At 47.8% G+C, this 22,240-nt stretch overlaps 9 protein-coding genes across 9 annotated transcripts; 5 read left to right on the top strand and 4 right to left on the bottom strand.

The window, feature by feature from the left end:
- Window positions 1-28: 28 nt before the first annotated feature.
- On the bottom strand, window positions 29-1,147 carry BDV38DRAFT_277483 (PAF acetylhydrolase family protein; the record flags this gene model as incomplete). The annotated part of the gene is made up of 1 exon (XM_032058504.1): window positions 29-1,147. One exon carries the CDS (start codon window positions 1,145-1,147, stop codon window positions 29-31), a length of 1,119 nt encoding a protein of 372 aa, XP_031919526.1.
- Window positions 1,148-3,062: 1,915 nt separating this feature from the next.
- On the top strand, window positions 3,063-3,437 carry BDV38DRAFT_277482 (uncharacterized protein; the record flags this gene model as incomplete). Its single annotated transcript, XM_032058503.1, has 2 exons — window positions 3,063-3,177; window positions 3,259-3,437. 2 exons carry the CDS (start codon window positions 3,063-3,065, stop codon window positions 3,435-3,437), a joined length of 294 nt encoding a protein of 97 aa, XP_031919525.1.
- Window positions 3,438-4,668: 1,231 nt separating this feature from the next.
- On the bottom strand, window positions 4,669-5,835 carry BDV38DRAFT_277481 (uncharacterized protein; the record flags this gene model as incomplete). The annotated part of the gene is made up of 3 exons (XM_032058502.1): window positions 4,669-4,985; window positions 5,051-5,345; window positions 5,419-5,835. The coding sequence occupies 3 exons, from the start codon at window positions 5,833-5,835 to the stop codon at window positions 4,669-4,671; spliced, it is 1,029 nt and encodes a 342-aa protein (XP_031919524.1).
- Window positions 5,836-8,833: 2,998 nt separating this feature from the next.
- Window positions 8,834-9,883, top strand: BDV38DRAFT_277480 (Alpha/Beta hydrolase protein; the record flags this gene model as incomplete). Its single annotated transcript, XM_032058501.1, has 4 exons — window positions 8,834-9,118; window positions 9,191-9,461; window positions 9,521-9,671; window positions 9,742-9,883. 4 exons carry the CDS (start codon window positions 8,834-8,836, stop codon window positions 9,881-9,883), a joined length of 849 nt encoding a protein of 282 aa, XP_031919523.1.
- Window positions 9,884-10,506: 623 nt separating this feature from the next.
- BDV38DRAFT_292051 (flavin-containing monooxygenase) lies at window positions 10,507-12,153 on the top strand (the record flags this gene model as incomplete). Its single annotated transcript, XM_032061911.1, has 1 exon — window positions 10,507-12,153. One exon carries the CDS (start codon window positions 10,507-10,509, stop codon window positions 12,151-12,153), a length of 1,647 nt encoding a protein of 548 aa, XP_031919522.1.
- A 281-nt stretch (window positions 12,154-12,434) lies between these two features.
- BDV38DRAFT_277478 (DUF3425 domain-containing protein) lies at window positions 12,435-13,508 on the bottom strand (the record flags this gene model as incomplete). The annotated part of the gene is made up of 4 exons (XM_032058500.1): window positions 12,435-12,753; window positions 12,828-12,878; window positions 12,933-12,985; window positions 13,035-13,508. The coding sequence occupies 4 exons, from the start codon at window positions 13,506-13,508 to the stop codon at window positions 12,435-12,437; spliced, it is 897 nt and encodes a 298-aa protein (XP_031919521.1).
- Window positions 13,509-14,320: 812 nt separating this feature from the next.
- BDV38DRAFT_292049 (zinc-dependent alcohol dehydrogenase) lies at window positions 14,321-15,724 on the top strand (the record flags this gene model as incomplete). Its single annotated transcript, XM_032061910.1, has 4 exons — window positions 14,321-14,448; window positions 14,514-14,562; window positions 14,623-14,779; window positions 14,837-15,724. The coding sequence occupies 4 exons, from the start codon at window positions 14,321-14,323 to the stop codon at window positions 15,604-15,606; spliced, it is 1,104 nt and encodes a 367-aa protein (XP_031919520.1). The 3' UTR covers window positions 15,607-15,724.
- Window positions 15,725-15,854: 130 nt separating this feature from the next.
- BDV38DRAFT_233767 (putative MFS transporter) lies at window positions 15,855-17,324 on the bottom strand. Its single transcript, XM_032053160.1, has 2 exons — window positions 17,302-17,324; window positions 15,855-17,255 (listed from the first exon to the last, which is right to left on the bottom strand). The coding sequence occupies exon 2, from the start codon at window positions 16,924-16,926 to the stop codon at window positions 16,027-16,029; it is 900 nt and encodes a 299-aa protein (XP_031919519.1). The 5' UTR covers window positions 16,927-17,255; window positions 17,302-17,324; the 3' UTR covers window positions 15,855-16,026.
- Window positions 17,325-19,012: 1,688 nt separating this feature from the next.
- Window positions 19,013-19,770, top strand: BDV38DRAFT_277475 (glutathione S-transferase family protein; the record flags this gene model as incomplete). The annotated part of the gene is made up of 2 exons (XM_032058499.1): window positions 19,013-19,217; window positions 19,277-19,770. 2 exons carry the CDS (start codon window positions 19,013-19,015, stop codon window positions 19,768-19,770), a joined length of 699 nt encoding a protein of 232 aa, XP_031919518.1.
- Window positions 19,771-22,240: the final 2,470 nt, after the last annotated feature.

Below are 22,240 nucleotides of genomic sequence, written 5' to 3'. Positions count from 1 at the left end.
CACCCCCACTCTCAAGTCAGCCCTGAAGCTAAGCTAGATACCTCACCTCAGGATAGTCACCCGACGGTCTATCCAAGAGCTTACTCCTCTCCCCAGTAACAAAAAACGTAGCCGACGCAACAATATACTCGGTCAAGATAGCCCTCACCCGCAACCCAGAAAGTGAACCTAACAACTCCGACGCACCCTGCTTCACGTTGACAGGCCACCCAGAAGCATCCCGAATCAGTGGGAAATCCGTGAAAGTGAGGTGCACGGACTCAGATAACCGAAGCAGCCGCTTGAATCCCCGGAGACGAGGCCAGATCTTCTCCCAGCTATCGTTGCCTTCTGGCGTGATCTTCGCCTGTCCAAAATTGATAAAAGGCCGATCGAGACCCTCTTCGAGTACTGGGCCCCAGAGTGCTCCGTCGAGGTTCAGCCCGCCAGCAAACCTGGTCTCGTTCAGCATTGCGGCTGCGGCTGTCGCGCCACCAAATGAGTGGCCTACTATTGCGACTTTCTCGAGCTCGAGGGTCCCTTTGAATGAAGATGGTATGAGGTGTGGGTTATCGTGTAATTCGTCCAGGGTGAAGATGACGTCTTGGACGCGGGTGTTCAAGGCGACTGGATCTGCCGCAGAGAGATTGGCGCCGTAGATAACGCTGCCGTCGGGGAAATCCACACTCGAGGCATCATAGGGATGGTCCACTGAGACTACCACCATGCCTGTGCTGGCTACGGACTCGAGGATTAAAGAATAATATAATCGGGATCCTGTTAATCCTGGGGAGAAAACAATGACGGAGTGTTTTCTGTCGTTCGGCGATGTGTCGGCGTTGGAATCAAACCCGGACTCGACCTGTAATCCTTTTATTGTTGTCCCATTGGGTATCCCGTAGGATCGAAACAGCTGGTCTGTTACTGCTTCTGTGTGTGGAGTAAGATACGATTCAAATTTGGTGTGCCCACAGTTAACGGGCACGTATGAAGTTGCCATGATCGCTCGTTTGTCATGGGTAGGGCTGAAGGGATCGACGCGCGAGCTATCAAGCAGTTTCGCGTGTGTTGTCTGTACTCTGCAAGGTCCGGATGGTCCAGGCAGGTGGGTTCCTGCTTGGGCCGCTCGGGCTAGAGCTGTAAAGAGTATAATGGCAGAGAGTAGCATGGTTGAAGATTGGCAATTGGAAAAGTACCATGGGATTACTGGTTAAATATTCTTGTTGGTCTTATATGCGAGGGATGGATGCCCGAGGGGTTAGTAAGCATGTAAACTCAGCCACAAGAGGATTTGGGGGCGAAATGCTAATGATAGCCCTACGCTTTAGGAAGGAGATTTGCTGAGCGGTGACATAAAGTACTGTTTTGCTTAGCCACGATGGGAGGCCTTTCTATATATTACTATATCAATGGTGAAGAGCAAATAATTCTATGGGAGGGAATGCGGCCACTCTATTGAGTATGGTTTCTTTCGGCCTGCGGGATTTTGTCGGGGGCCTTGTTTTATACATGAGCATTTCCCTCCGTAACAAGTTGTGTAAGCTTCTCTACGAAGATTACCTATTATCTCAGACGTGTTGATCAAATATTTATTTCAATCACCCTGTTCCTATTATATCCTAGGGCAGATCCTGACCCTAATATGGTTGAGCTATATAGCGAACATCCTCTCTATCTCAATACGAGCTTAAGCTAATCTGATCAGAGCGAAGGCTGGACAATCAAGAAGCAGAATTTAATACCTAGGCAGGGCGATGGCATACCATGTCAATAATATAGTCCATGATGGATTCCCCATTTAATTTCACCTCCTGGACGGGGGCTTCCACAGCAAGCATGTGCATAGGGAAAGGGGATGTTACCTGCCACCCGTATCTCGTGTGATGGAGACTGCAGCGTGGCTGAAAGGATCCGACCGATGCAAGGACAATTCAGCGCTCACCCAATAGTTGTGCAAAATGTGAATCCCACTGTCTCTTATGAACAAGCTGAGCGGCCGTTATTGTGCGATCCGAATAATCTCCCATTCCGAGTGTACTCCAGTCTAGAGCCACAGGAATCATAAGCTACCCCAATAAAGGCTAGTTATACTTGATTTAGGACGATCAGGTATTGGTCACTTCGTATTACCCAAGGCCAGGTGAGTATACGAAGGAAGAGACAAGGTATAAACTCTATTGGCTCCCTGCACCCAATGTCGGTGAAGCAGCCGACCCGACAATGTAATATTACAGGTTTATCTGGCCTGGCTTGCTTTCTTCTTTGGACCTCGCCTCTGATACGCTCCTCGGCTCCTCTGAATATGTGTTGGTTCGTTTTGAGCGTATACGTGGACGGTTGAAAGGCTGTATTCTCATTCGCTTACCACTTCAAGACATTTCGGAACGTAGCGGATATGCAGTCCAACAGAATCCCGGGGTTGCCTGACTGGGGCTGAGAAGTGCGTTTGCCAATTAGGCGCCGATCATTACTGATGTCTCACTTCTATCATTGGCCAGACTCCAGCTAAGCACCGCCCCTGTATTGATACGAGGACAACGCCGAGACGGCAAATAATAGTTAGTGTAAAGCTTGTTTGCTTTTTTGTTTCTCCCCATATGGACAAGCCGTAGTCCCCTGTTAGCCCTATAGAGGAAGGTCTCTATGATCTTGAACAGGTAGAAAGCCAGCAACGGATGTCTCTACGTCGGGTATTCGAACCTTTAAGGATGTTTCATTGTACAAAATACGACTCAGCCCCCTAGAGCTGTAAGGTTATGTAAATCTCCAGATATCTCTCTTCTTTCAGGCAGCTTATGGTACGGAACCTTTGGAGTCAGAGTCCAGCTGCGATGTAACCCAAATCATTAGGCGTCCAGGCCTCGGAAATCTGGAAATGGAAAGGAGACGGTGATCACGACTGCGCTGGCAGACATTACGGGACTCTCCTCAAGTATAAATATCTCGAGAAATCCATGAGAAGTTTCCATTCAACTTATCAAGCTTGCAACATCTTGTCCTCTATCCTCCAGCGCTCTATCCTCTCAAGATTTTCTGATCGCATCTTCACTACTTTCAAACTATCAGTAGTACCGACTGCAACCATGGTCAACTTCGCAGTTCTCCCTCTCGCAGCCATCACTGCCCTGGCCTCCCTGGCCGCCGCAAACAACTGCAAGACAGGCCTCAATTACTGTGGCTACAATCTCCTTGGAATCGGTACGTAGCACAGCATGTCGAATATATCCTATGGTTATACGTTACGAGAATCATGTACATTGACTTATACGTGTGTGGTAGGAAACTATGGTGCCCAGGTAAACGGAGCTTTGCGGGCTGCCAACCAGCCGACCGACGACGCCCACATTCGCGAATCTCTGTTCCATTGCAATGGCGGTAATAATGGTGACATTTCGTTCATCCAGTACTGCGGTGGCGGTTGCCGCGACGGCGGCTCTGGCAAGAGTGATTATTGTTAAGCAGTCCCGGGATTGCTGTAACGTCGTGAAGTTAGGGTAGCTTCTTGCATACCGCAGTGGACTCAGTGTGCTATGTATGTACATGGAAATATGTATGTATCTAAGGGAAGACTACAGAGTACATTGGTAGTGTCTGAATTCAACCTACATTCTATATATGACTATAGACCGGCCTAAACACAGTATCACGTTTGATATATTCAATTTTCATCTCTATCAACCTGTAGATTGTCTGATCCTTAAAAATGGTATCGCTCACTATAATGCCGATCAAAACATGTACCCTTTCTATATATTATATTGCAAATAGAAGACTGGTACATACGACCATAGGTTGTCCAGAACAGGGCTTCCCGTCCACTCAGCCGTACTTAAGCCACATATTAAACGCAGCCGACTGGAACACGAGCCTTTTAGAAGCTGCTGCTTCATAGATAAATGCTACTAAATTATAGGGAAAGTATAGATAATTTAGAGCGCAGGTGGGCAGAGTACATAGAGTAAATCAGTCGGTGAGTTAGATAACCCGCTAGAATTTTATAAAGTTAGAGAGAGGTACTCAGATTGAAGATAGTTGAAGGGCAAAGTACCCAACTACTAGGATTGATACACTTAATCGAAGTAACCCATTCCTTATTTCCTGGCCGAAGTAGAAAAGGCTTTCCATGTATTCTAGCTTTAGTAACTATGTTAGTAGTAGATATTAAGCCCATTGCAAAGCCAGCTCTATGGCCCAGTAGTTGTGCCAGTGTAGCCAGGCCCCAGGCTCAAATATGAGAGTATCATAATGCAGTGGGATATCCACCACAACTCAATAATCAAGGGGGTATGTAGTGACCTACACAGCTCTAAGGTAGTGTGCTGTAATATTGTATTTATAAATATAGTAACTAATTATTAAAGTCTACCTGGGTGATTGTTTAGATATTATAGGCTGTGACGGCAGACTGCAAAGGTATACCATTGTTCAGGTATATAAAAGCCGCTAGTTAAAAGTCTAGAATGAGAAACAATTGATCGAAAACTGCTGAGTGCTTATTTGCACGGGTCTCGGTGGGTATCTAAGACTCATTTTATAGTTAAGCCCAGATCCCCTTGACTCTACCAGTCCCCTTCGACTGGTAAACCTTGAACTGGATGCGGTGGTGGCAAAATGGCGCGATAATCCAACGCGTTACACTTGCCACCATATCCCAGGTGCCGTCTGCTTCCCTTCATTCTACTGACCTGCTTAGTTACAACAGGTCCCATAAGTGCCAAGGTTCCTCTTCCCATGGTTAATCATCAAGTGCATGGTTGCGCGCCAGCTACCCTTGTTGTCAATGGGACGGCAGGCAAACCGATTCTTCTCTGAGCTCTTGTCGATGTGATACTTTAGCAGCTGTGCGATGCAGCTCGGTCGAGCAATAGTATTTGCCTGGCTGCGCTTGACAACGGACATCACGATAGTATAATCATGGGTCGGACGGCGCGCTGCGAGACGCCCATTGCTCGAAGATTCGGCATCGGGGTCAGAGACCGAGAAAGCACCGTTGGTCCCTTTGTAGTCTTCAGGGAAGATGTCAGCAACAGAAGACGGCGGGTAAAAGGCATGCTCGGTGGGTATATCTTACAGAGAGTTTCATCCCTTTCACTGTAAACATAGTCATGGGATAGCGTTGCCTCGATACCTTCTCCGAGGTCGGACCGGCGACTCAAACTGCTGGCCTCTGGCTTCCCCTGGCTGTCTAGCATATACGGGAGAGAGAAATGGTAGTCGATGCCATGATCACGAACCTTGAGTTCGTCATGGCTAGTTATATCACGGATTTTCAGTTCCGTATGCGGATCCAGCCCATTGGGGCCAGAAGACCCATCTCTCCAGACTCTACGCAGGTTTCTTCCTGCTTGAATGGCAACAGCCACATCCTTTGTGGACATTTATCGTTAGCCTAAAACCTTCTGACTGTTGCACACATGCACTGGATACGGAAGACCTTACATTCAACCAGTGACCTATAGCTTTAGGAAGGTAGTAGATGATCAGTGGCCCACCGGCACCCCAGAACCACCATCGGCTGGGCATGTTGTCGCAAACCATTTTGGTTATGCCAGTGAGATCAGTGCACTGATTTTGCCGTGCGACAAGGCTTGTACCAGGGAGTGATGAGGGGTCCACAAGCTCAGACGTGCCCTCTATGCCATCCAAGGTCTCGAATATGGTTATATCTTCCCATTCATAAGACCCATTTTGGCCGACCTGGGAGGAGGACTGCTCAAGGATAGAGTAGAAGTCATGCACGTCCCTGAGCTCTCCTAGCTCGACATTGTTACCATGATCAAAGGACCTCGCAGCAAGAAAGTCTGCAGAGACCGAACTCCACAATAAAGAATAGAATCCAACGGATGACAGCTTCATTCTGAGCAGGATGAAGTCGGAAAATTATAATATAAAGAGGTTGTGACTGACGATAAAGCATGATGGACAGAGAGGTTGTCCTCTTTATAGTTCTTCTAGAGGGATACATCTAGCTGTTTTGGGAACTGCGAAAGTAGTGTCAAAATTCGATTCGCTCGGCATATACAGGATTATGGTGGTCATTCTTACTGTAGGCAAAGTTCAATTTCTGCCGACGCGCATATGTCCACCTCTTGAGTTTAGATCCCTCATGTCTTCACTGATGCTCTTGCTGAAATGCTACCACTTATGTAACATTATACTGCTCGTCTCACTTGGCATATCATTGACAGCCGCAATAGGTTTGAAGCAAGCTTGACTATTGAGATACTAGCGCCGGCTGTTTCTAGCACTAATGTAGCTGACGCCGTATAGGGATATATGAGCATGGTTCACTAATTCGTGAGGTTGTGACCCCAAACTTGAAAACTCCCACGAATGGTACTATTATCTCTTAGCACGCCCGAGTCGCTACCAGATTAAAAATAGGCTGTAATAATGGGATAAGACATATGACTAGCCTAGGTCATATAGCTACTGGTTCATAGACAGCTGGACCCTTTCAACTACTACCGTCATTGGTCTAAGAAACAATACAAACCCTCAGAAGATCCCTAATAGAACTCGTAAAATGCTAGAAGAACCAATAAAACATGGAAGGAGACATAGGAGCCTTGCTAGCTGCTTTCCTAGGTCTAGCGCCCAAGCATCGTCTCCCACCTTGACATAAATCCCTCAACCTTGGGTAGCATCCTATATGCATTCAAAGGCTGAGTGAGCTGTGGACTGTGCAAATACAACAGGGGTCCAAAATTATGTCTCCTGTACTTATAGGTACCCAGCTACCCTGACCGGCTACTATGGGCTGCTATGTACCTATAAATACAGGGGTCACATACTTTTGGACCCCCACTGTACTTACCACAAGCATAGCTATTGCCTAGGTAGTCTGTATGCATCATTATCGTGAGCATAGAAAGGATAGTTGTGTTCAAAACACCTGTCTTCATCTTATGAAGAATTTCGGCTGTGCCCGAATCCTAGTTTCAGTTGTTTGCTTCTGACTACTTCCTGGCTGACCTCTGTTAAGATTTCAGAAGGATCTGGGCCTTGGCTATATACTAGCTTCATATTCTAGACTGGATAACTAGCATGTGAAGCTCCCTAATGAAGGTCTTGGCAGCTTGGAAGTTCGGTAGGTTAGTACAGATACAGTCAATGTATGGAGTACAGTTACTTCCCCTTGCACCTATCAGTTCCTGATCAGTTAGCTGCTTGTCATTCAATGACGACCAGAACTTCAATGTAGTCTTAGCTGAAGAACTGGAAAGCCATGAGAGATGGTCTCCGGTTGTCTTACGTGGACTTTGCATCCATTATTGTCTTGGCTATGACTGTATGCCAAGACATGTTAGACTAACCTATACCTAAAGCCACAGCCAAGACATCGCTAAATGTAACCTTATTACCTTCAAGTTCCTGCTTTTCTCCCCAATGTTGAAAATGAGATTGGAACTTGTAAGGACCAGACATCTTTACCCGTTTAAAGTCTTGAATCGCCGGTACAACCTCGCAGTCTCTGTGTGAAACTTCTGATACTTAGTCATCTTGTTTTTTTTTTTTTCCTCCTGGGCACCAGCGCGACTGACATCTTCAATGACACCACTATCACCATCAGCATCGAAACCTGCCTCAAGTCTGGCCACAAGCACTGAATCTGTGCTTTCTGGTAGGCCCCGACGATTTACATACAGTAGGAACCTCGAAAAACTTCTCTGTGATGCTGGCTAGATTTAATTCCTCACTAGATCACGCTAAATGCTCCAATCTCATTGCTGTTTTCTTCATTATCTCTGCTTTCCGTGGCGAACAATCGGATCAAGCCCGGCTTGGTAGGTCAGATACTTTCATTCTGCAGTTTTTTGATTACATCCTCTCCTTCCACTTGTGTTACTTCATTAAGACGCGATCTAGCTAACAGTTTTCAAGTTAAGTTAACGGTTGCTGCCGCAATTACATTCAGCATGCATGCTTTCCTTCTCTGTTACTCTCCTCCAGAAGAACAGCATCTGTCATCTCTGATACTATGCATGATCGGCGGTTCGATGACACTCTATATATCCTTACTTCTACTTTGGTAAATAAGTCATTGCGCAGTTTACAGCTTGGATAGGTATTAAGCTAGGGCCCTCGGACAATTAATTTCTTGATGTGATGGATTTGTGGCCTTTCCTAGGATGTTCAAAAGTATCTTAACCAGGGGACAAGCCCCGACTTTTATAACAAGAAGAACAAGCAGAGCCAGGGAAAAAAAACAGCTGTTGGCAATTGCTGCTACCGATGACTAGATACGTATAATGGGCTCTTTAGAAGCTATTGATTTATGATTGCGCGCCGCTAGCCGCAAGGTGAACGTGGGTAATTTGGATGATGTCGTCCAAAGCGAAGGTGAGTGAGACAATTCGCTAGGACTTTGGTGAAGTTAAATAGGGGCACTCTACTTGATTGTTAAACTTAGGCCTATTATAATCGATTAATTGCCCAGCTCATAGGTGGTTTCTCTTAGAAAGGATGATTGACATTTTGTGCGATCGAATAGTAGTTGTGTCGGGCGAATCGCACTTCCCCGCTTCCCTTTCCATCTCCTACGCCCTCCCCGAGAGGCCCGTGTATATACCAAAAGAGTATATAAATAAAGTAAGAGACAGGGATTAGAGACTCTTTAAACAGATACTTTGGTTACTCTAATTTTCATACAGCACTTTGCAACACTACGTATCCTTAGGAACTTTAACATCATGGTCCTTCTCTCTACGGAATGGCTTGAGGTCAAGATTTCACCAACTACCTTCTTATTGTTCGTTACTAATATGTAAGGATACAACTTGAACAAGCCCTTGGGAGTCGCCCACTTCTCAAAGGCTCCCCGGAGGATATCAAGAAGCAGTACAGCGGACTTATGACTTTCCTTGCGGAGGCCCGCCCTCCGCCAGACCCATCTGTATCCGTGAAAGATATGACAATCGCCGGGGTCAAGTGTCGGGTATACACGCCCGGTTCGCCAACGGCTCCTCGCCCCGTCGGAATATACACCCATGGAGGTGGATTTGTTTGTGGTGATCTTGACTCTGAAGATGCGCTCTGCCGAGTGATCTCCAAGGCCGTAGACTGCATTCTTGTCAGCGTAGACTACCGGCTTGGCCCTGAGCACAAGCTCCCGACCATGCTCCAGGATACGCTAGCGGTATACCATTGGGTATGACTTACTCTGCCCTGGAAATGACTATTCTAACAACATTCCCTATTTGCGCAACAGGTATGGGAGAACGCTTCCCAATTCAGCGGCAATCCGGCCGCGTTCTTCTCCATTGGCGGAAGTGCCGGAGCGGGATTGGCACTTGCTGTTGCGAACCACTATGCTCAGCGAGCTGACGGTAGGAATTATATCAAAGGAGTTGTTGCACTAGTACCGTTGGCGTTGCACTGGGATAATGTCCCTGCCGAGTACAAAAGCGACTATACGTCGTATGACGAAAACGCAGACAATGTCCCGGTTATCGACAAGTCTACAATGGAAACATTCTATCGTAAGTCATTATGCTAAAGCAAAATCCAAACCCTCTTCAATAGCTTAGACTTGTATCAGAGGCTGTCGGGGCCGATCCAAATGATTCTAACATATTCACTGCCTTGTCACCCCATCTTCCAAACTTTCCACCCACGTACATCTGTACCTGCGGAGCGGATCCCCTCCGGGACGACGGGACTGTAATGGAGAAGGCTCTCAGGAAGGCTGGGTAAGTTTCATATTACAGATGGTCTACCGTCTGCGATTCTGCCTCGAGCATTTCTAACGACATCTCTTAGTGTTCCAACGAAGCTGTCAACATATCCAAATCTACCTCACTATTTTTGGATCTTCCCGGACCTGGAAGCTACTGGAGCGTTCGTCAATGATGTGATTGCCGGGACTAACTGGATCATTTCGCATTTTCCGACTTTAAATTAGATCGTTGGGCTGGCTATTTCTGCCTGACTGGCTGTTATGGCTGTACAAAGTATCTCACTAGTCTCAGTAATTCACAAACAAGATTTTATAAAACAAGGTTTCTGAGCGTAAAGAACCGGTTATGTGAAATCCTACAGCTTTAAGAGCTGTATATGTTATTAAAGGTGTAATGCATTATGTGTCCTGCCGTCCTCGTTGGCGGTGTTGGGGCATGTCTTATTGTTACTCGCACCAATGCTTAGTAGTTGCTTTTGTCAGAAGCGTAAATCTATGTCCTTCGAAATAATGCCCCTCACGAAACGATAAGCAGATTAACCCCAGGTCCATGGGAGGGTCAAATCTAATCTACTCCGCTTCGCACGGGTGCGAGTCGCGACAAACTCAATCCCCACATTGTTGGTGCGAGTGTGCGAGTCGCACTCCCAAGCCGAGAACGCAGATCCGGCCAGGATCTCAAGACATCTAAAAAGCTCAATTAGCAAGAAAGACAATATATATTACAGAGTGTTAATGCTGCATCGCATTGATTTAAGGAATACTTTTCAGAACTATTCCAATATTCCCTACTATCGCTTCTCTTCACATAGCCAAGCTACAACAACTACAACAACAACAACAACAACATGAACGGCACACAAGCATCATCCAACGGCATCCATCACGGCGTGTTACACCTAGATGCGGTGATCATTGGCTCGGGTTTCTCCGGGATATATCTCCTGCACAAGCTACGCGACGAGCTGGGACTGAACGTCAAGATCTTTGAGGCCGAGTCAGACATTGGTGGAACATGGAATAATAACCGCTATCCTGGGGCGCGAGTGGACTGTCCAATTCCATTGTATGCATATTCATTGTCGAAGATATGGCAGTCGTGGAATTGGACGGAATTGTACCCCAATCAGAAGGAAATCAAGTCCTACTTTGACCATGTTGATCGCGTGTTAGATGTGCGGAAAGATTGCCTGTTTAAGTCGAGGGTCAACGAGGCCACGTTTGATGAGGCGGCTGGGCAATGGACGGTTCGGACGACGGATGGGAAGGTGGCAATGGCGAAGTATCTGCTTGTGGCGGTGGGTTTTGCATCCAAGTCATATCTGCCCGATTGGAAAGGGCTCGAGTCGTTTCAAGGGACGATTTACCACTCGGCGCATTGGCCGGAAGCAGAAGGGGTCAGTGTGAAAGGAAAGAAGGTGGCAGTTATCGGCACAGGCTCGACAGGAATCCAGATATTCCAAGAGTGGGCCAGAGAGGCTGAGGAGGCGTTTCTCTTCCAAAGGACCCCGAATCTCTGTCTCCCAATGAGACAACAAGAGTTACATGTTAACTGCCAGGTGAAAGATAAAGGGAATTATGCAGACTACTTGGCCGAGTGTGCGTTAACCTTTGCCGGGCTGGAGTATCAGCCAACTCCGAAGAATACATTTGATGCGTCTGAAGAGGAGAGGGAGGCGTTCTGGGAGAATCTCTACCAATTGGGCGGGTTCCGGTTCTGGCAAAATAACTATCAGGACTTCTTAACTAGCCTTGACGCCAATCGCGAGGCATACAATTTCTGGGCTCGAAAGACCCGTGCGAGGATTCAGGATCCGAAGAAGCGAGACCTGCTGGCTCCGCTAGAGCCCCCATACCCGTTCGGAACGAAGAGGCCTTCCCTTGAACAGGATTTCTACGAGCAGTTCAACAAGTCGCATGTCCATATCGTTGACACAAAGAGCCAACCCATTGTGAATGTGGCACCTACCGGCATTGTCACCGCTGATGGAAAGGTCCACGACGTCGATATTATCGCTGTGGCAACGGGGTTTGATGCAGTAACGGGTGGCTTACTGCGCCTCGGTCTCAAAGATGTGAACGGTATCGGTCTCGACGAACGCTGGAAGGACGGCATGTCCACCTATCTCGGCATGGCCATTAGCGGATTCCCAAACATGTTCCTCCCATACAGCCTCCAAGCGCCCACCGCTTTCGCCAATGGACCGACTCTAATTGAACTCCAGGGAGACTGGATCACATCCCTGATCAGCAGGATGGAGATGGAAAACCTCCGAAGTCTCACCGCTACCCCGAATGCAGAGAGTACTTGGAATGACGAGGTTAATATGATTACTAACATGACGCTTCTGCCATTGACTGATTCGTGGTACATGGGATCCAACATTCCGGGCAAGCCCGTCCAATCATTGAACTATCTTGGTGGTCTTCCAGCCTATCGAGAGAGGTGTGCGAAGGTTCTTGATGAGGATTTCTTTGGTTTTGCGAAAGCATGATGTCTCTTTACTCCAGAGTAGAATTGCTTTTCCCAGTACATGTAAATATGATATTTCCTATCCATTGCTTAACTTATACTGATATTTCAATTGGATCACTTAGTTACCAAGCAAAACATTCATGATTTACGTCTGTATTCACTTCTTTCATGGGATGACTTTGTCCCATCAAAGGGTATCTGTGTATAAACTGAAATACGCCAATACCCGTGATACATACCATATTGCGCCTGTCAAATGGCATAAGGAGAGAAAACAAGCAGAAAACCTCCCGTCACGGTCTAAATGGACAATACGGGTAGTGGGTTATCAGGAGGAAGCGTGAAAGAAGAAGGCGATGGCACATTCTCGGATGCCATGTCTTCTTCTAAGGCGGGAAATAAAGAGAAGAAGGCTTTGCACATCTTCCATTTCGAAAGGTCTACCAAATGTAGACTGAAGGCTTCAGAGAATGAATATAATGCATTCCCCGGGTTAATCTCATAGGCATTACTGATTGAATAGGGCCACGATAATCGGAAGCAGGAGGCAAAGTACTTGAAGAATCTGTCGGTAAGTATGTCGCAATTTGAGAACACTAGGCGTTCGCGGAAGCCAGGCCTAAGTTTGCCAGAACCAGTTAGTTCTTCGAATTGGAAATTATGGAATCATAGATAGGGGTTATATATATGTACCACGCGAAATAGTCCGCAGTGGGGTTGTGCGGAAAGTGAAGCTGTGAAGGCCTTGGTGGGTAATTAGCATAACATGTATTCAACGATGGTCAGGCAAATACAAACCTCGGCCGATACCACGGTGGAACCCCTTCAAAATTATTTTGATAAATCATTGCCTAGAAGAAGGTCAATATACAGGTTTGTCAGTCGTCCAGTAGCTCATACCGCGAGCATCTTGAGGATGGTGCTGAGCATTGTCAGACGTGTGAGGACCCCGCTTTGTATGAAGATCCGCTCATCGATTTGGCTAATGATTTTCCACAGCGGGCATGAATACGCCCGGTCCTCTATAAAGTGCCAGCCTTCAAGGACCCCGCGGATCATGGCATCTTGGTTTAGCTTGTCATCGGAGCAAATGTCTAGGATGTTCAACCCTGAGCATTGCGCGAAAAGTTCGTCGGTGAATTCAAGTATCATGCAACTGCTGCTATTCTGAAGTGATGGAGAAATGGTTGGCCAGGCGGTCGAGTGTTCGTTCCCCCAAGTCTCTGGGGATTGTCTGAATGGGGCTATTGTTTCTGAATTGAAAGGAGTCGTTGATGGTCGTGAGGCCAACATTGTGCATGGCTCATCGTGTATGGACGAATGGAGATCGGATGGGGGCAATGGGCAGCTCCCGATGGAGTCTTCTGGGGACATGGCGATAGGTGGTAACTCTAGATCGAGTCTATCAGAGTCAGAAGACGTTCATTATCGGGCAAGGGAAAGGCCACAGTACTGAGTCTGAGATTGTAGTAAAAGCTGTAGTGCAGCGACTTGGCTCTGGAGATTCTTTAGGCTCTCTTTTTCTTTTTCCTGTTTTTCTCGCTTGGATATCCTGTCCTTGTAACGCTTGCGCTCTCGTTGCGCCGGGGTCAACACACGCCCGGATGTCCACGGTTTAGTCGGCATTGATCGGTCTGACGATATTCGTGTAGCCATTGGAATTGCCTTCAACTTTGGGACAGGACGGTTGCGGAGAGACTTCCGACGTGTAGAGGATGTCGCAAAGAAACGAGTAATAGAGGGCCTGGGACGTCAGAGATCAGGGACCACAGACATCCTCACACCCCGCACTTGTTCCCCATGTTTCCGAAGCTTCGTTTTGCCCCCGACTAGGGCGCTTTGGGATAAGCCGAGGTACTAAAGGTCGAATTGTGGCTCCCCAAAGAGTGTGGAGTGGATTTTCCGCGAACCCAGTGGAGCCGGTGCGAATTACGTACAACGGGATGATTGGCCTCTCCGCAGATCGATGGATTAACATCTAGGGTGTGCGAATCGCGCAAATGTTAGGAAATGACCGGCAGTAGTAATGACCCTCCCAAAGAAATTGTATATATATAGCATACCAGAGTCGCTTTCCAGTGTCAGCTTCTCGTTCGTGTTAAAATACACTTTCAGTGGCATAGCCTCAGAGAACCACAGCAATTCCATTGGTAGAATTGAATTCTCAAAAGTCTGTCAGAATCATCATGTCGGCTTCAGTCGAAATTCCCAAACAGCACAAGGCGGCAGTCTATGACAAGCCTGGATCTGTATCAACCAGTGTGAAATTGGTGGAAACGCCAGAGCCGGGATTCGGCCAGGTTCTGATTAATATGTGAGTATTTTCATGTTACCTTTGTTGGCCGCGTGCATGGAACCACTCATCTGTGGATGGAATAGGACTCATTCCGGTGTCTGTCACTCTGATCTAGGTGTCATGACAAATTCCGTGAGTACATGCATTGTATATCATTTACTGGAATGTATCTGACATACTGTCGAATTACAGTGGAAGCCACTGCCGTTTCCAACTCAGGAAGGGCAGGTTGGAGGCCACGAAGGTGTTGGCGTGGTCGTGAAACTTGGACCTGGATGCGATAATTCACAAGTCAAAGTAGGGGACCGCGTTGGAGTCAAATGGGTTGCGGCTGTCTGTGGAACATGCTGTGTGTTGGCCCCATATTACAGCAACCTAGAACTAAATACTGACGAAAAGCTACCAGTGCCTTGCCTTGTGGGGTCTGACGGACTTTGCCTGAATGGAAAGATATCAGGCTATTATACCCCTGGTACCTTCCAGCAGTACGTTTTGGGGCCCATCGATTATGTGACCCCAATTCCAGATAGTGTCCCCTCCGAACTAGCAGCACCTATGCTTTGCGCAGGTGTAACGGTGTATGCGGCCCTCAAACGCAGCAAGGCGCAATCCGGTGACTTCGTCGTTATATCAGGGGCAGGAGGTGGTCTTGGACATCTCGCCACACAGATCGGAAGTCGTGGCCTTGGGCTTCGGATAATTGGAGTTGATCATGGCAGCAAAGCCGACTTAGTGAAAGAGAACGGCGCAGAAGCTTTCGTGGACATAACCCACTTTCCGAAGGACGATAATGGCGCTGCGATTGCAGAGCATGTCAAATCTCTGACCAACGGCCATGGTGCCCATGCAGTAATTGTTTGCACGGCATCCAATATTGCCTATGCGCAAGCAATCCCCATGCTCCGCTTTAATGGCTCCTTGATCTGTGTAGGCATTCCGGAGGGCGATTTGGTGCCCATTGCCACAGCAAGCCCGGGCCCTCTCGTGCTTAAGCAAATTTCAATTGAGGGGTCCGCGGTTGGAAACCGACGAGACGCACTTGAGGTCTTAGACTTTGTTGCGCGCGGGGTCATCAAGCCTCATGTTCGAACAGAGAAGCTGGAGAAACTAACAAGCATTTTTGAGGAGATGCACTGTGGTAAGCTCAACGGACGAGTAGTTATAGACCTATCTTAAGACCTCTGAATAGACAAACGGACAGTTGCCACGACCTCTTTCTTTCCGCATCCTCCGAGAGCTACTTGGTTTTATCTACCCTCACTTAGAGCGAATATCATTTGTATGAACTTTCAGTACAAAACAGTATGTTAGGGTTAGCAGGGTTAAGTTAAACCGCGGCTTATCCGCTAGCTTATCCGAGCGGCGCTCCTGTTGTGTGGTTTTGTTTATTTAAATCTTTTGTTATTTCATTTTCATTTTGATTTTAGAGTTTGATTTTTGATTTTTGATTTTGATGTTTCTTTTGGTTTGGACTATTCAATTCTCACACTGCTTTAAAGAGGGTTATAGTTACGATCACTTTAACCGAAAAAGCATTTTGCCAAGTTTGTATGGTTGACTGCTATACCTAAGCAGCGCGTTACCACCGTCTATAAACTAGTAGGTATATTTATATCTCGGGTGCCTATCCCCCAACTTATCCAACTGCTCTTCATACGGCAAGTCCTCTACCCCCCTCAACAATCGTACCGGATCACTCTTTTTCCTGCGATTCAACATCCGCAACAAACCAACCTGCGCCACCACAAGCGCCATCGCAATCACCGTTAAGGAGAGATTAAACCGGGATCCCAGCTGATAGTATGGCGCCGACTTCTCGGGGTAGATCCACGTGCTCATGATTCCACCGCAATTCGTCGCAATAAACGCCATAGCCACCGCAGTTGCACGCCGTACATGACCGGCCGTGTTATTGGGCACCCAACTGATTAAGCAAGGGGCGCACGCATACACACCAGTCAGGAGGAGCACCAGGGCCGCGTAGCGAACGCCAATACTGCGCCCGTTGATGGCCAATGCTGCACCGATCAAGGCAATACCGCTGGTAACGAAGGCACCGATGCCCCGCTGCTGATAGCGGTCGGAGAAGTATGCTGTGATCATGGTCACGACGAATCCACAGGCGTACGGTGGCACGGTCATGAGCTGCGTCTTGGTGGAGCTGTACCCGAGTGCCTGCACAATAGAGGGTGAGAAGTACGCCAGGCCGAAGAGACACGCGCCGTTGCAGAAGAGAATGAGACATGCGATCCACACATGGAGGTCCTTCAGGACGGAGATTACTTCTTTGAAGGAGACCTTGGTTTCGGTCTCGAACTTGTTACCGTCTTGCTGCAGTCGGGCGATGCATCGCTCCGTGTGCTCGGGGCGGAATGTGATCACCTTTTCTGGGCCGTTGGGGAGCACTAGGAATGAGAAGAGGCCAAAGCAGACTGTGAAAAGACCCTCTAGCAGGAAAATCCACTGCCATCCCCTCATTCCTCGCAGGCCGTTCATCTGCTGGATGGCGGCGGCCAACAGACCCGAGAATGCACCGCTCAGGGAGGCTGCGGAAAAGAAGAGCGCAATCCGAACCTGTAGCTCGTGGCGGCGGTAGAAGTTGGACAGAAATAGCACAATACCAGGAAAGAGGCCGCCTTCGAGAAGGCCGAGAAAGAAGCGGCAGGCGAGGAAGCCAGAATAGTTGTGCACCTGAGATTGGAGTGTTGTGACCAAACCCCAGAGGGTGCACAGCGTGGGCAGAAGGATCCGAGGGCCAATGATCTTCAGCAGGAGATTGGAGGGGAGCTCAGAAATCACGTAGGGAACATATGTCACGGTAATGGCTGAGCAGTTAGTATGGAATGGACGAAGCGATCCGGACATATGTACCTGTTTTATATTGCAGATCGGTCAAACTCAAGTCTTTTTGGAGACCAGCCTTTCATTCTATGGTTAGCTGAGTATTATATGTGTAGATGATGCATTGAACCCACCACTCGTGCATTTCCGACATTTGCACGGTCCAGCCACGCCAGGAGATACAACATGAGCGTCATCGGCATCAGCAGTAGGTCCAGCCTCCGAACTGTTTGTCGGTCGAGTTTCAGGGTTCGCTCATCCATTGGGATCTCTTCCTCGATGACATCCTTTTTAGCCTCTGGGTCCCCAGTTGGGTCGGGGAAGGATTTTGTGTCGGCCATTATGACAATGAAACTGCTAATTGTAGGGATGATCCCTTAGAAAACTCCAATGCATGTTGCAGCCGCCGCTTCTTATACCCGTGGTCTCAACGCAAGGGATGCGGTTCCTGCAGAAGGCCCAGAACTGCCGAACAGCTGGCCGAAGCAGGCGTGAATACGGGATGTGGCTCCTGTCTTGTGGGGGAGGACCAATGACATTTTCATAAGCATTTCCAAGACCCCAGACCAATTGAGCCAAGACGATCTCCCCGACTACCTCCATTCTCTATCCTGCTTTTAAAATGCGGGGGCGGGGCCACTAAGCGAGGCTTGCGGGGAGACATTCGTATCCTTAACCTCGGCCCCTGGACACAGTGTCTGGACCTCGCTCCTTATCTTCAAATTCGCATGGTGGTCGATTGGAATTTGGCTGGAGGATTGTTTGATTCATCCTAGCACTCATCAGGTCTAAGGATCATTTAAACGTTGTCGGTACTCTGTGTCGGTAGATATGACGGTATGAGACAGTACAATCGACTTGGTCAGGTCAGGTTCAAATCCCGATGATGTCCCTATCACAGATCGAGCGGGCCTTCAGTCGAGGTGGACGTATTTAAGGAAATCGAGGATAGAAAATGTCCACAGCCCTTTGAGGCAGGAAATGTTCTTTATATCATTTAGATATAAATAAGCTTGATCTTGAACAAGTATCTCACGTGCTGGTCAGAACCCCTAAAAACAGATAGCGCCATTTTGACTAATGCTACGAAAATCAATCACACTGAATACGTTCTGACTCCTGAGGTGTCTAGAAAACCCCGCACGCGGCTTTCCTAGGTAGGCCTAGCGCCTGAGCACCAGGATCTGCATATAAATCATCCTTCTGGTCCTCCCACATTAGGTTTTCGAGCGATGGATCAAGTTCCCTATTTCCTGGGTCTTAATGTACCATCTATCTTGCAGCGCATCATACAATATTCCCACGCATCGATTCGTTCGGAGACGTATGGAAACGCGACTCAAGCGAAGGGAAACCGTATACTATGATGATCGTAGCCCTGATGACGTGCTCTCCGAAGGGTCATATGGCATCAATTACTACCTCACTTGCATGACAAATCACAAATATGACGTGACTAATCCTTGCTTGCTTTCGTGGTCTGTCAACTTCCATTTTTCATGATTCCTCAGTCTGCAACCTCAACCAGATTGATAATCCAATAGGAGGAGCCGGAATTAATTCCGGGCACGGATCCTGCCGCAGCCCCCGCTCGGGCAGTATGAATAGAGTTTATATAGAGAGGGGCACCAGCTGAAAACCATCTTACTTCGACTGTTCAAGTACATTTCACAGCGTGCAACGGAGAGCTCCTGAATCTTTCGAATCCTCTCTCTTTTTCTTCCTAGATTAATCTTTCACAATGGTCCTCAAACTTCACGGATTCCCTCTTTCCACTTGTACTCGTCGAGTACGCACCGTTCTCGCCGAGAAGGGTCTCGAGGCTGAGTTCCACTCAGTCGACTTGGCCAAGGGCGAACAAAAAGCAGAGTCCTACCTGAACGACCTGCACCCCTTTGGCAAAGTTCCCGTTCTACAAGACACCGAGACGGGTGTTCAGATTTTCGGTTCGCAATTCCCCACCGACCGTCGAATTGCTCACAGAACGCTAATATCCATCAAATAGAAAGCAGAGCCATTAATCAGTACATCTCCAGCAAGTACGCCGGCCAAGGAACCGCCCTTTCCCCTCCCGAGTCCGATCTGAAAGCCTGGGCTCTGTACCAGCAGGCACGTAGACACTCTTGCCAACGTCCCTTCTATATCGCTAACGAGATGCAGGCCCTCTCCATTGAACAATCCTACTTCGACCCGATCGTTTCCCAGATCGCTTTTGAGAAAGTCTTCAAAGTCCGCAAGGGCCTTGGTGAGACCGACGAGGCTCGCGTCAAGGTCCTCTTTTCGCAGCTCACACCCGTCCTCGAGGGCTATGAGCGGGTGCTTTCCAAGCACAAGTACCTTGCGGGTGACCAGGTGACACTTGCAGATCTGGCCCATCTGCCGTATGGTGTGTTTGTGGAGCAATTCGGTTTCGCTGATCTTCTGCCGAAGTATCCGCATGTTCAGAAGTGGTGGGAGGCGTTGAAGGCGAGGGAGAGCTGGAAGAAGGTTTCTGCTTAGGTTTATACCTCTTCGTGGTCAATGGACTACATCGAGATTCCTCGTCCAATCGGCGATGTCAATGTCAAGGACATTTAGAAGAAAATACTAATTGAGATAACATATGAACATATTATATTATGGCAAATGTCGCAACCTATTACTATCTGCAGATGGCAGCGACTGTTATTCACTTTCGCCAGCCACCCCAAATCAATTATTGACTCTTTACTATACCTATAGTGTATAGTTAGCATGGGTACGAAGAATAAAAGCCCCTCGAAATTGACCAATCAGATCGAGAGAATCAGTACATTGGCCCTACTACACTGGTTAGGTCCAAAAAAAAAATGAAACAAAAACAGCAAGCAAAAGAATGGCATGCCTTGATACTCTTACCAAATATCAGCATCCATACCATCTTTCTCGACCTGGGTTTCCGATATACACTCTTAGATAGGACTATCAAGCCCTAACTGCCAAGCCCCGCTGAGCCACCTGAGGCTCTGCGCATTTATGCGCGTACCCTACTGGAAGACGCATGCTTCGCACACTAATCCCCTAAAACGATTATTTGGAAGTGAGTTATAAATTTATTGGTATATTGCGTATAGGGTTGTCATCGGGGCGGGCTTTTATGAGATTCGACTCAACCCCTGAGTCAGTCGAAAGATAGCCAGGCCTATGGGTTCTCTCTACCAGCAACTCCAGTACCTCATCAGGAAATTAAGCAGACAGGGCCAATAACAAATAAGATTAACATATCGGGACTGGAAGGAAAATATTACTCATGTACACCTTTTGGTTATAAGGCGAAAGTCGCGAAGGTATGGGCAGCAGTGTTTGCCCGCGTTGTGGACACGCGCGTCGAGCATCATTAGTGAGCAACAGGTGGTCGGGTTAATGTACAAGGAACGGTTACAATACACACAGTCAAGGGGTTATTCGTACTGTGGGAGCGTCTAGCGAACCACAAGCAAGATACTCTGTTAGAAGAGTCGAAATACACCGGGGGTTTTCGTGCATATGCAGTGGAACGGAGTAGAAGATGGTCGTCGTTTTTTCTTTTTCTTTTTCTTTTTCGTCGGATATAGCGGAAGTTGGTAATTCAAGTCATACACTGAGTTGGCCGTGCAGATACGGAATATAACTAGCTGTGTATATTACCACAGGTCTTGGCGTGGTCCATCTTGATTCCTTTATGACACGGTGGCCGTGGGCCGAAACTTGTTCAGCCATGGAGATTAGTATGGCAGTGATTGTACCTCATACCCCGGCGGCCTTCCTTGGCACGTGGAGGGCCGTGCATAAATCGACGGCCGGTGTAAGGTTACGGTAATGGGAAAATGTTGCGGCTTACGTTGGACAGGCTAATGAACTGGCGAAGGATTCCTATAAAGAACAGGCTCCCTTCCCCCCATAGTTCATCTTTTTCTGTACCTTTTCCTTCCAGTGTTTTACGGATAGTGGTGTAGGAGGATGGATCGCTCCACTGACAGGGGTAATGTGAGAGGCTTTAACGGAGGTAGTGGTTGGACAGCCCCTGGGCGTATGGGAGATCAGAGGAGTGATATGTTTCTGGGATACGGTGAAGATTGTGGTCAGGATAGATTTGGTTATGGAGGGCAGGAGGGAAATAGAGGAGCGTTGGATGGAAGCGAGTATGCCCAGGGAGGAGGTTCTGGAAGTGGTTGCGCGTGTATGACCCTCGGCGAGGCCAGGGCTAAGAGAAGGAGATTGCTTTATATGATGGATGGTCACAGTCACGGGATTAAGCATCACTTGCACGCGATCTATCAGACTTCCCATTATTCTTACCATACCAGAATTGAGCACTATTTCACTTATCATTACACGGCTTCTCACCATGTTCGCCAGATCTGGCATCATCTTGACATGATATATTTTCACATTTGTCGCCTGAAAGCTGCCAAGGCAGAGTTTGATGACGTGATGGATATTTGATGGTGCCAGAATGGAGGCGGAAGGGTCGATAGCGATGGAGACGGTATTAAATTGAAGGGTCACATGATCATAGGTTTGGATTGGGAATTGGAGGAAACTGGAAAGAAGAGGTATAGGTGAAGGGAGGTTCATGGAAATATTGATTGTGACGTAGTTAGTTCACTGGGGTATATAATGAAAAGCTGGGGCAAAATTAGCTGTGTCAGTAATTTATCGTAGACTGTCGAAATCGCCCTTCTCCTTCTTTATCGGATCGACCTTGTCATTCGTGGGTTTTGGCACAGGACAAGATCCAACCTTTCATCCTACGCCTAACGCTAAGACTAACACAATGGGTGGCTGTGTGACCGCAATGGTTACAGTTACAGTATTAGCTCCGGATGATTTAGGCAGCCAGAGTCCAGCATGGGGGCTGCAGCAACAAGAGTGGCCATTGCCTACTAAGGAGGACACTGAACGTGTATATTAATTGATTATGCCCGGCATGCTGCATGTGTAGCGCATGAGCAGCATTCTCAGAATGTGT

This window comes from Aspergillus pseudotamarii (assembly GCF_009193445.1).
Source record: "Aspergillus pseudotamarii strain CBS 117625 unplaced genomic scaffold BDV38scaffold_2, whole genome shotgun sequence".
In the NCBI taxonomy this organism is placed as follows: domain Eukaryota; kingdom Fungi; phylum Ascomycota; class Eurotiomycetes; order Eurotiales; family Aspergillaceae; genus Aspergillus; species Aspergillus pseudotamarii.
Note: the sequence above shows the minus strand (reverse complement) of the source record. Positions and strands in the feature narration are given on the sequence as shown.